Source organism: Limanda limanda, chromosome 4 (genome assembly GCF_963576545.1).
Source record: "Limanda limanda chromosome 4, fLimLim1.1, whole genome shotgun sequence".
Classification (NCBI taxonomy): domain Eukaryota; kingdom Metazoa; phylum Chordata; class Actinopteri; order Pleuronectiformes; family Pleuronectidae; genus Limanda; species Limanda limanda.
Genome location: NC_083639.1, coordinates 21,498,249 through 21,512,044, shown reverse-complemented (window position 1 = coordinate 21,512,044; position 13,796 = coordinate 21,498,249). Strand labels below are relative to the sequence as shown.

At 39.1% G+C, this 13,796-nt stretch overlaps 1 protein-coding gene across 1 annotated transcript in view; it reads right to left on the bottom strand.

Annotated features, from left to right (window-relative positions):
* epha8 (eph receptor A8) overlaps positions 1 to 13,796 on the bottom strand; it is a 101,564-nt gene that overhangs the window by 17,835 nt on the left and 69,933 nt on the right. Inside the window, exons 7-8 of the mRNA XM_061069411.1 lie at positions 3,098 to 3,253; positions 2,453 to 2,878 (exon numbers count right to left, since the gene is read on the bottom strand). Of these exons, the coding sequence (XP_060925394.1) occupies positions 2,453 to 2,878; positions 3,098 to 3,253 (582 nt within the window). The remainder of the gene's footprint in view (positions 1 to 2,452; positions 2,879 to 3,097; positions 3,254 to 13,796) is intronic.

The window sequence follows — 13,796 nt, the reverse complement described above, 5'->3', positions numbered from 1 at the left end:
AGATAACTGCTTCGTCAGTTCAAGATATGGTTCCTCTATGATATCAAGTCTTTGCAGTAATGAGATTATCCTGCAGTGAAGAACCCATTCACAAAAAGATATTGGTTAGAATAGCTTTAAATTATAAAGAGATCAATGAAATCAGGCACAAAATTCTGCTTCAACCCCTTGATTCCTGACCCAACTCTTATCCTCTCACCCCTTCACCCAACCCTCCATCGGCATAATGGTGAGTAAACGATGAGTGAATTTTCATCTTTTGGTGAATAATCCCTTTAAGCTCCTAGGTACTACAGAAACAATCATATGGTGATCATTTTGTTAGAAACAAAAGGCGGAAGACATTTTAACCGTAGATATAGTGTTTGTAGAGGCTAGTTTTCACTGAAGTGAATTTAACAGCTTGGACGCGCGACTGAACTTTGCTACAATCTGACCCCACCTCCTAAGATAAGTTTTCATTAGACATCATCACTCTACTTCTGAGTCACAAGATCTTTCTTGTCAGGTCAGTTTTACATATATATACACCTGCATATCAATATACATACGTTTTAGGAAGGCAAGCAAAGAAAAGTGGGGCAGTTTTATAATCCAGGCAGACAAGCAGACAGAGGACTTCAAGATAATAAATAAAGTAGAAGAACAGGTCAAAAATCCTGACTTTTTCCATATAGTTTGCTGAGAGAACATGACAGAATCATGTATAAATGTATTAAGTTCAATACAGTTTCAGACTTGGTGCAGTGATCTGCTGTAGTTCATGATGATAATATAGATCTCTTTCCTTTCTTAATGATCTCTCATCTTTTCTACTCAACCCTAACATCCCTTTGAAACTCAGTGAGAGTCAATCACAACGGGTGGTCCATCCTTTGGTGCATGCTACATTAGGTGTGTGTGCCCAATAAAATCAACATAAGTTAGTTTTCCAACCCCATAACTGCTGAGTCAACCCCACAAACTATTGATTAATTGGTTGTGTTCACACAGGGTCAGTGTGTTAATACTGCTGGCATCTTGTCTTTGTCAAAATGGGGCAGAAATAAACTGCACTGGAAAAACAACTATTTCTCAAGTCTATAAAGTTGATAAAAGTTCAACCTGAGTGCAGGTTGTGTGTCAACTAATAAATGTCAGGTTTCATACAAGGGATTACTGCGACACTATTCAGAATGTAGATAAGTTTGGTGGTATATAGAAACTATGGAGCATATAACTGTCAGAGTTGAACAAGTATTATTTGCTGACAGTGGCTGCTACCCCATCAAGTCCTGTATGTGCCACAACCAGTTTTTCATTATCAGCACAAAATGTCGTTGAGACAGCACATTTCCTTTAAAGATTTTTTTTTTTTTGTAAATCTGACAGCAGAGAGAAACAGCGAGCAGAGGAGAGAAATGTGTGATCATGGGCCAAGGCTAGATTCACATATAAAATGATGTGGCTGCAAGTGAGACGTCAACATGGCCAAGGGCGTGATGTGCCGCATGTTTTGCTTTTCAAGGATTATTTTTGTGACATTTAACTTCATTTGGATAATTTACAGCAAGTGATTCATGGTCTGCTTTGAACTCAGGGCATAACAGTGACTACACATTGTTCATCATCAGAGCCATGGATTCTCAGCAGCTTTAACACATCCTGAACTATTCATCCTTTGTCCTGCCTTGTCCCCTTAAGTCTTTGAGCATTTTTCCACTATAGGAATCAGTGAGCCATAACCTGGAGCTTAACAGAGCCCATGAGCCTTTGTGGCTAGGTTCTTACTTGGGAAAGTTTGTTTCTGTTCTTGGACTGTTTTTGTCTGAAGGAACCAAATGACTGCGGCTCTGCTCTTTGTAGTGATGTGGTTCTGTTGGCTTCATTGAACTGTGATGTTCAAAACGTACAGGGGCAGTTTGCAGCCTAGTAACCAGGACTAGAGTCAGAACGTCCAAATCTGAGGCCATTGTTCTCCCTGAAGTTGTGGATCATCCTGGTGTCTGTTGCAGGGGAGAGGAATATCTGGAATAGGGTTAGGGTTAGCCTCTCTTAGCTTAATGCCACCATGACCCGACCCCGGCTATTCACTACACTTTTGGATAGTAAGATGGACAGAGGGTAGACAATAGAATACATGGTCTTAATAACTGACTATTATTTAAAATTAATTTGAATTGTTTTTACATATTAGTATGGTCAAAGTAATGGAAGGCTATGATTTTTAAAGCCCACTTTGTTGCAGTGTTTAACTTCACACATGGATGCTTCATATATTCATGCCACGTTGCCTCAGCAAACACATTTTTGATTTTGATTTATTTCCAGGAACAGTGGAAACAAACACACAATTTGTAACCTAACGTGGATCCACATTCATTTATGGGATGTTGTTGTGAAGAAGGCCTACATGTGACAGGTGACAAAGCCTGCATGATGACAAACTGAGCATGATTGTTTTGAACCCTACCTGCCTGGTTTGTTGTGATGTTGACCAGGGCATACAGTGATGGCTCGTTGCTCAGGTGCGTCACTGCATTCATGGCCAGGATGCGGAAGGAGTAGTTGGTGTGGGCCACCATGTTGAGCACTGTCACCCAAGGCTCCGTCAACCCACTCTGCCGGGGGACGAATCGAACCACTGCACTACCCGAACGCTCCACCATAGCTCCTCCCCCTGCCCCAATACTCGCTCCTCCGCCTGCTTTCCCTCCACCAGTGCCTCCTGGAGAGGATGTGCAGTCCTCGCAGGGCCCTCCTTCCCCAGAGCATTTCTTACACAACACGCTATACTGCAGGTCACTGCGACCTCCAGTATCAAGGGGGCGATCCCATTCTAAGTTCACAGATGTCCCGTTGACCGAGGAAATTACGCTTACTGGAGCAGATGGAGGGCCTGGAGACAAGAAAGACAGAAGTTTGAGTTCATTCACAGGTTTGATTACTGTCCAAAAAAGTTAATTGCATTTTCCAGGCATAGATACGTTTTTGACACATCGTTCCACAGCTGACGTGGCTTGAGCGAACGTGTTTGTTTACATATTTCTTTGGACTGCTTTGAGGTGGTCTCACCAGTGGGATTAGGTGATCTTGTGTACAGTGTGTTTGTGCTTACGGGAGCATGGAGCTGCAGGTGGGTCATCTGCGGCTCGATAGTAATTGGAGTCGCAGGGGCAGGACAGCGCGGCTCTGGTCTCTGAGTGGCTGTGCTGGGGACATTTACCACACAGGCCATCGCCTGCCACCGGCTTATAGAAACCCACCTCACAGGCTGCAGAGAGGGAGAAAGGGAGAATAAATAGAGTAAATAGGGAGCGTGCAGGGAAGGGCTCTGCACTCCCATTTTCACTCAGACCATGATAAAAGAGAGAGAGGCTGCGGCGTGAAAGGCATGAATCACACCCCTATAGCAAGATGTGCATATCAATGTTGCTTCAACTTTTTCAAAACTGTGTCATCTCCTCCAATGCATTCATTTTGGGACGGGCCCCCTCCTCTCCCCCTCTTCCAAATCTATGTATAATTACAGGCCCTATAACCGTAGAGACCGCGGAGCAGGGGAGATGAAAGTCACTTCTTTCTGCTCAGATTTGGGCTGAAAAGGCTTTGCACTGTTGATACTCCCAGTGAGACCATCAGAATCCAGACCGTGTTTCAACCTTATTCAGCTCCTCTGATACATATTCACTTTTAACTCCGCACTGATTAATAATGGAGGGAGCTCTGATAAATATATTCTCTTTCCAGGCGGTTAATAGGCTTCTGCTATGGTAAATGGGGCAGGGGTAAACCTTGCATAGACTCAGAAAGCAGCAACAGCAGACACAGACACGCTTATGTTTGCTCTTTCTCACCGAGTAATTTATGTGCGCTTCTACCCAGAATTCAGTGTGTTAGTTTACAGATGCAGTGTTTTCCTAACCTTTGCTTGTTAGGTTTACAGGGGACCGTTTTTTGGTGCTTACACTTCAAAGGTGTTGAAAAGAGCCATGAAATTGGATAACCTACACAACTGCAATGTTAACAAAGCAAATGGTTAAAAAGTATTGCGGATTACTGCCGAGACATGTTTAGATGCATTAGAAAAGGTGTAACATGTTCCCATCTTTGTACCCTAATAAGAACACATGCCATGTTCATCATGGCTGCACAAACAAATACAGAGACACACATGTAAAGGATGTTAAAACAGACTATATATTATGACATCCTACATAATAATGTTTTATTTTACAGATATTCATTTCATTAAAATTTTAGCTTGTGTTCATTAGAAACTGCAGTGACTGTAAATATCCTCATGAAGCCGCTTGTTTTCTCTCTTAAAACATGAGTTTTGTTTTACTTTTTATATTTTATATATACAGTGCATATATATTTAAACTGGGCAAGAAGATAAAAGGAGAAAATAAAAGAACACAGGGTATAATGAAAATATTATACAAATAGTATACATAGTAAAAATAAAATTGCCATTTTCTTAATTCCTGACCCCCTCCTACTTAATTCTCAAAGACAAATGACAAGCAATAGAAATACCAACTAATAATAAGAAAGAAAGAAAGAAAGAAAGAAAGAAAGAAAGAAAGAAAGAAAGAAAGAAAGAAAGAAAGAAAGAAAGAAAGAAAGAAAGAAAGAAAGAAAGAAAGAAAGAAAGAAAGAAAGAAAGAAAGAAAGAAAGAAAAACCCAACATTCACTGTTATGGACAGTTGAGACCTACAGTATGGTATCATGCATTTGGGCAAATTGCATCCTGCAAACTTTTCCCATATGTGAGTCAACACAGACTGAATCCAGTTGAAAATGAAAGTGAAGTTATACGAGTGTTCTTGATCATAGGGAAGCAGTTGGTGGGTCAAACTAAAACAAAAGGGGCAGCAAGGTAGAGTGACATTTTTGGGCTGATCCATGCATGGCAAATTAGATTTTGCAGGGACCTTCCCAAGAAGTTTAATTTATCTGTGGGCAAGACGGGAACCAAGAGCAATAACATTAAAATATGAGTATTTGAAACTTAAAGTTTGCCATTGAATGGTGGCATTGCTACATGATCCCTCTCTGGTTTCCCACCTGAAACACTGGCAGCTGTCTGCCATGAGTCGGCCATGCACGGCCTGGTTTCTATGACAATGAGAAGTCATTCCACAAAATGCATAAATAAGTTTGAATAGGCATAAAAAATTGAAATGGTAATGAAAAAAGAGAAGAAAGGATATTTTTGTTTCCTTAAAAAATACAGAAATAAATACAAGAGAAAATATTTCCAAGGTTTAGCAGGCCTCTATTTTATTACATACTCTAGGAAAAAGAAAACAAAAACAAACAAATAAATTGTTAAAAAATAAGTTAACAGAACAAACCAGATATAAAATAGAAACTAAAAATAAAATCTGGTAAAAGGGAATTGATGAAGAAATGTGACATGAAATATTAAAATAAATAGAGTTAATACATAATGACTGATTTAGCCTTTCTTATGCATGAAGGCAGGTCAGCATTTGACTCCTCTTCACAGTTTGACATGGACAAGTGCATCTAAGAGAAGGAGTCTAGGCCACCTGAATATCTGAGCATCAGCTGCATTATTTAAGACTTTATAAAACACCTCAAATATTTTGAAACCTTGTTGTTTTACACTTATCTTGACTTCCTGTGGTCAAACAGCCCCCTCACTGCTTTTTAGGATGTTGTTAAAAAATTACACATCAATGGGCTGAGATGGTCTATGACATTATTACATTTCCGATTTTAAACCTGGCAAAGCATAGCTGAAAGGCCAATTCTATCCCATATTTAGTCATGCAAGGTGTTCAACTACGCAGCAAATACCACATAACAGTACTCAATATAAAGTTACACCACCCCACAAGGGTATCTGTCTATAGTTACAGTGTCTGCTGGAAGTTACAGTTTTGACTTGAGTGCAGATTGTTTTTTTGCATGACCGAAATGTTTCGATTCATCTATTTAACTATCCTTTAGTGGTTCTTTAAATACTGTTAGATTTTATTCCTATTCAGATTTAATCTAGAGTACAACATGCCCATCCTCTGGTATCTGCTATTACCAATTTAGTGCTAATCACTGGAAATGTCTTAATCTGTGTGTGTCATTAAATTTTAGAAATTTAAATTGATTTACTTTACATCTCCAGGGGTTAATGCTCAATGGTTTAAATGGTGAGCTTATGTCCACACACACACGCACACACATGCACACACGCAGACATACACACACACACACACACACAGACACTATAGATAAACAGACTTGCGACGAAGGTGCTCCTCTCTTTCACTGTCAGCCCTGGAGCTAGAAGCTATTCCTATTTGCAATATTTATCCCAGACCATTTTCTCTTCCTCCTTTTTTTATATACTGATAATCCGTCCATCCCTTGATGTTTTTTTTGTGAAGCCCTTGAGTTGAGAAGCGGGTCACGATAAACATCGCAACAGCTCCTTCATCAAGGAGAGAGGCAGCGAGCGCTTTGAAGTATCTGACAGATTCACCAAGAGTCCTGAACACGCACGCACACACACACACACACACACACACACACACACACACACACAGAAACACACACAAAGGCTATGGTAATGTTGGACACACATTGGGGTGTCGGATGCAGCCACAGTAACCACACACACAATGAATTCATCACCACACAGGTGAATTTGCAAAGAGAACAAGAGGAGGGGCAATGTCAGGACCAGCTGTGATAACCTCTCACTTCACTCCTGACATGATGCTCAGTTGATGGTCTGGTAAAAAATGAAAAGTTTTGGAAAATGTGGATGAGGGGGAATGCGATCAAAGAAAAAAAAAATTACACATATTGAACTTTGAGTTACTTCAAAACTGTAGGGACATTGAAAAAAAAACTTGCTATATATTTATATTTGTAGTATTTTAGCGTTAGTAAATCATAGCAACGTGTGATAGAAGATTGATTCATTGATGAAAAGATCAGCAACCTTAGCAGACCCTCCTGGACATCTTCAATTTCTTTACGATCAAGCCGTCTTTGCAGCTCAGAGCAGGAGGCGATGGCAGCTCCTCTGCAACAAACCAAAAGCTGTTACGCTTTCTGGTCACAGTTTGGGATTTCACATTTCTTTAGAGGGGGGTGAACTCTAGCGAGGCAATCTGTAGTGTACTATCTTCACTTACAGTGAGTAAATGGAAAAAAAAGTGAGTAATGTGAGCAGTGACGTAGCATCAGCGGGGGTGACATGTTGCAGGTGTACCACGTTTAAAGAGGCTTCTGCTGCTTGAAAATTACATTGAAACCAAACTACTGTTCATTCTGTGGATGAAGAGAAGCTGATGGAAACTTCTTGTTTCCCATCTCTCCCCAAAGAGAGCACAAAATACTGTGGTACAATGTACAAAATAGTACAGTAATAGATCAACTCATTACATTCTCATAACATAATATTATGAAACATATATCACATATATCATTCTAAATTTAATCAATAATCTTAAATCTCTTTTGAACAAGAAAATCCCTGAATTGCTTATATATCCCTCTAAGAAAGCTTCTGGTGCACCCAATATATATTATATTAATTCACCATAATTACAACGTGTAGCTGTACATATGGAATATACAATAGGTAAATGATAAATTAAATTAGAATGAATTATTAGTTATAAGTCAGTATCATCAGATACTGCTGAATTACATATTAATGAAAGCACAGCACCCGGTAACGTTATAGGTCAGGAGAACTGCTGGGTTATTGAGTATAGGATGAACAGCACAAGGATTAATTCAGCAATGCATAACAGAAGTAAAAGTGGACATACTGGTGATTATTATTGTCCTGAGTCTGCTCCAAAACTGTTAAATTATGATTATGATGATGATTATAATTACTACTACTACTGTTATTATTAATTTATATGTATATATATATATATTAATAACAGTAATACTAATACTAATCATAATCATAATACTCATAATCATACTAAAACTTTTGGTTTTAGCCTAAATGTTTCAAAATAAAAGGAAACTTAGCAACAAAGGCACCTGTGTGTTCATGTGCAGCAAAGCTCACACCAGGCTCAGATTGACCTGAGAGTTGAGAGTTGCCATGTCGACAGAGCTATGTCAATAAAGCGTTGACCATGCAAGTGAGGAAGGTAATAATGAGGCTCAGAAATCCAGGAGAGCCATTTTAAAGTTAGTTTGTCAAAATAAACAATAGAGTAAAATCAAATAATAAAAAAAGAAAGCATGTCCTAGGAAAAACCAGGAAATGGTGAAAAATGCCGAGTGCATTTTGTGGGTGACAAAAAATCCATTTGCATGGTAAAGAAAAAAAAACCTCTGTATCTGCACAGCAAGTCAAGAATGCTTCAAAGTTGGTTGTGCTGAAGCACAGAGCCTGAAGAACATTACACGTGTAACTGTCCAGATAATTATGTTGTGGACTGCAGGTTTGAAATGTGGAGTATGAACAGTAAAGTGATGGAAATAAAAGGAGAGGTTCAGTTTGAAGAGACACATACTTTAGGTGTTTACAGAATGTGTACTTTAGTGTGTGTGTGTGTGTGCTCACGTGCGGTTGCCTGTGTGTTGCCTGGCATGTCAGTACCTGTCAATGCAGTGCACATGTTACAAGAGAATTTGCATTACAATGAATCTTAATAGCTGCGTGCGGCAGTGTGTGCTGACCTTGATTTATTCCCTGTATAAGTGGGTAAATAAATACATTGGGAAAGACGGGGGAGCCGGAGAGAGCACATCATCGTCCCACGCGTGAGGAGAGTGAGGGAGGAAAAGGGAGAGGAGCGGCGTCGAGGTCTTAAGTGCACCCCAGGTTTGCCTGTGAAAGCTTACATTCAGCGTACAATGCTGGCAGTGAGCCCACTCTGCTACAAGAGTAAATTTTGGTGATTCTAGAATACCACAATAAAACAAAAATAGTAAATACATTATCTGCTTCTTTTCCGTGAGGAATATCAAACTGTGTAAAGAAACATTCCAGCTGTTAAAATTCAGCTAAAACTGTAGAAGGAACTGAAGTAGATTAATGTTACTGAGAAAAACAGAACCATCACAACTGACAAAACAAAAGTAGCTGAAATGCATTAGCTTCTCCTGATGATTGTATATCCACCATCCATTAATGGGAATTCAGCTTGAAGCTTCTGATTTCATTGATTGTTTCTGCTTATAAGAGATAAAAAAATTAAAAAACTTGAGCAAGTCAAGTTTTCTCTCAGTCTAGATTAAAAGTGTGTTATTATTGTAAATTATAGGAAAACTGTTGCATAACTGTTGTTTACAGTTAAAGATTTAGATTAGTAAGTGATCGGTATAGTTACATCAATTTGCCTCAAACTTTTATAATTTGCAAGATTTGTTATTGCAAATGTCTTTACAACACATCCTAGAAAACAAGCAGTGTCTGTACTGGCAGCCCTGTCAGTATTGTGACATTACTGTGTCATGATAAGTTCCTGTAGAAGCTTTTCAGTTGTTGCATCATTCTGCCATATCAGTAAAAAGGAGCAACAGTGTGGAAAGACATATCATTAAGTATGGGTTTGGGTAAAGTAACTAAAATACAGAATACGTAAGTAAAATTAAAGTTCATCTCACAATGAAACATTTTTTTGTTAAATATATGTACATGCACTGTATTTGACTATGTATTTGTATGATTAGACTTTATATAAATACAATGTAAGAATTTTTGCAGGTCTGTAATGAGAAGCAAAATAATTAAAAATACAGTACTGAATGTGATCATACCTGTGAAAAGTTCTTAGGCCACTACAGAGTCAGGGTTGAGTTCATCAGATCATCTATTACCACACATAGCACACACTGTGTTTCGTGTGACTCACCTCAGAACACCTCATTTCACTTCTCTCCAAGGTCCATGTTTGAGCTTTTGGAAATAGTATCTTAGATCAAAGTATCATTCAGGCCAGTTGAGGTATAGTTTTATTTTCTTAAAGTCGTCAAATCTGCTGTTCTTTGATCCAATGATCCAAATTGATCTAAAAATCTTTTTAAAATGCCTCATATCTTCCAACAGGAGATTCTGCGTCTCCATTGATGGTCACATGTCATCTTTTACCTCCAGAGGTTTTAGGTCTGGGACCAGTTTTATTTTGGGTTTTCATGCGCTTTCCTTTCATGGCTATGCTGAGGACATGTTAGAGCCACACAATCTCCATGAGCTGATCAGAGGTTGGTGCAATACGTCCCCATCACACACAACCAAACAAACCCTTCATCTGCTGGTTCCCTGTTGTAACACATCAAGCCAATTGTTTAGAACCCTCCATGTGATTTGACAGCAACTGGAATTTGAGATGAACACATGACAAAACCTGAGAAGTCTTTTTGAATATTCAAGAAAACATTCTAAAATATTATCTTTTAGATTTTTCAAGCTTTATCTCCTCACGCCTTGAATATTGCAACAGCCTCTTCTAATGTAAATCCATAAATGAGAGACACACTGTATAGAACTTAGCTGGAAGACTTTGAGTTAAGAGTTAAGAAGAGTTAAGAAGTTAAGAGTTGCTTTCATCCTTTTGGAATTCTTTTCAAATCTTACTATTGACTTTTGGTCTTGTTCCCTGTTGATTTGTAAAATAAAATTATTGGATTTGAATGATTTTACATTGATTGCATTTTTGCTGTTGAGAGTGCCTTTGATTATTTATAATGATCTGTGTGATTGATAGCTGCTTACATACATTTGCTACATTGTGTGAATGCCTTGTAAAACATTATGATGATTATTTAATTATTTTTTAATATACACTCTATATATCATTAGTAGTATCAGTCACAGGGTACTTTTGCATTGTCAGTTATGGCAAAGCCACCTTGAAAAGTGTTAGTGGAAGCATTCCCTGTGTGGCACAGTATTTTTGAAACACGCACTAAACCCAGGGTTTTTAGCAAATGTATAACATTTCATTAAATGGATACAAGTCACAGCAAAATTATGCTCCATTAATCAGTAATTATAGAATAGAAAAGCCCATATTTATTTATAAAACTCTACTTTAAAATTGACTTAATCTGATGACATAAGCAGATTTAAAAGTTCTACATGCGCTCCTCCAACATATCCACTTCTGATGTCCTCGACCTGGAGTAGCGTCGACCTTGTAAGGGAAGTGAGCGCACGCCAGCATCTAGTGACAAAGTTTGCCAACGGCTCCTGAGCTGGTTCCCCAGGGAGCACATGAAGCCACTAACGAGCCGCTGAAGCTGTCTGAGTGATGGATGAACGTGTCGGTGAGATCAGCTGTGGAAATGGGACACTCACCATCCACTGTCCCTCCTCCTACATCGCTAGTCTGGATAATAACAGCCGGATTGTCGCTCTGCTACACCCCGCTAAATGAAGGTCTCCTTACAATTTAGGGTGAGCCTGATTTGCTCGGTGTTGGAGATAGTTGACCTTGGGGCTGTAATGGATGAGGCTGGTTACGGCTCCTTACAGAAGGACAGCTGTATGGGTTAACATGTTTGTGTTGGGCTCACAGGGCAGGAGAAAAAAGTATTTCCATATGTTCCTTATAAAAGAGTTAATTGTAAATGTAGGACTTATCTTAGGCTGTGGTCAGTTACATAATAACATCCTGCTATGGCATTTCGAACTATATTATCCTTTCTGTGTTAAACACATTTAAAAATAATATTCTTTGTAGTTTCCATAAAACTGTTGTCTGTACTGTACAGTTCAGGCACTTGAATAAAACAAGATACCTTCGTTGTAGGAAAATTATTGGGGCGAGTTAAAATGTGTGCTAATGGCTGTAGAAATGATTTAAGGCCGAATATAAAATTAGGGAAAAAACATTAAGGATAGATATAAGATTATTTCCTTGTTGTTAAACATTAGACATGTGATAAAACAAAGTGATAAAAACCACAGCTGTTTACCTAACAGTCCCCACTGGGAAATAAAAACATCACCTGGAGGCAAATGGCAAATTTTAAACTGTCCAAGTGAAAAAGTATTTCTTTGGTGTTGCTGGAATTCCTCTGGCAATATGACCGCAGCACTTTTTTAAAGCCATCTATCACATAATTAGCTGACCTTATTGAGAGGATCTGTGTGAACAGAAAGAAAAAAACGTTACAATGTATAAACATTTCAGCATTTCTGCACTTAAAGTAATTATTTTTCAAAAATGTAATTTAAGAATGTTAATTAAGTATTAAAAATGTCCATGATGATATTTGTAGATACGATTTTAAGTGTCCCAGCAGCTAATTATCGCTGCACTCTTTTATCTTAGTGGATGTTTGTGTGGTTTCCTCTTCACAGAAAACAATGCAACATAGATGTGTCCATTCTTTGTGATAAGAATGACAGTTTGAAGTTTGTGTCTCTTGTCACACTGTGCAGACACTTTCTGGCTGTTAATCAGTGGCCACTCTCTCCACAGTCTCTAATGATGCGTTCACATGAAAAACGAAGTTCCTGGAGCGAGTAACATGAACTAACACAAACCAGTAAATAGTTGCATGTTCTCCTCGGGAAAAGAGCAGAGGAGGACAACTTGTTGAAGTGACTGCAGTTGTTGTGGTGTAGCTGTTGTGGAAACACCCAAGAAGCCGGCACCATTGTGTGTGGTTCCACAAGATGATCCGGAGGTTTACACAGATCGGGAACATCACTGTCTTATCCAGTGCTACCTGAAGCTGAACAGTGGCCAGTTTGATAAGCTCCTAGTTCAGGTTGGTGCCAGCTCCTGTCTACAGTGAGTTTCATTCTATTCACATCTTTGAATGTAATCTCTTCCCGATAAAGATTTGCTTTGCATTTGGTTGTAAATACATCATAACACCCTTCGTGTGGTTACGTGTCGTTGGTGCGAGCAGAGAGCGAGCAACTTGTGGCCACTTTACTTAGCTTGAACTCTGAATAGCTGGCTAGCTCAGAGAGTGGACAGACACAGGAATTGTAGGGTTCTTCCACACTGGTAGTTTATTCTACTCAACATCGACCATGCAGTGCCTGGTTTCCACGGATCTAAAATAGGTTTGTTTGTCAAACTTGACAAGCAGTACATATGAAACACCAGCGCCTTACAAGACAGGATCTCCATGAGTCCGTCAGCATATGACTGCAAAGCTCACTCTGGTTCAATACAACAAAAATGAAGGATGCAGTATTGCAGGAGACCCAAATAACCCAAATTGGCTGTTACAGTGTTGCACACAGAGATGATCTGCTCATGCACTTTGACGCTTTCTCCGGCAGATTTGTTTTCCTCTCAGAGAAGCGTTCTCTCCTACTACCAGATAAATGCAGCATTATAAAAACAATCCAAAAAACACAGAGAATAAGTTAAACCTAACGCTTCCTTATTTCGGTGCTCAGATAGCATGCAAATTCATATGAACGAGAACACTTTCTGCTATAAATGTGTATGTGTTTGTTTGTATTTTATAGATCCTGACAACCATGGGGAGAGATGTGCTGAATTTCATGGCACATTTGATTGGGCTGGTAGACAGAATTTGTGTCTGCCTGAAGAACCTGTCAGTCCACATACATCCCTGCCTCTCCTCTCGTCTCTGCTGGCCTCCCTGCTGGGTTCAAATCAATTCCATCAATGAAGCCATCACAAAGGAAACATTATCGCAGTGTTTTCCTGCGAAAAAAGGGCCTGGTAATTACAAATCAAACGAGACAAATACATCCTGGTTAATGAGCGTTAAACGGATGTTAATTATCCGATTGAATGACTGTCACCATTAAACTGTGCCTGATGGAAAGAGTAGGCGGAGGAGCGTCGGAGGGTGGGAGAGCAGG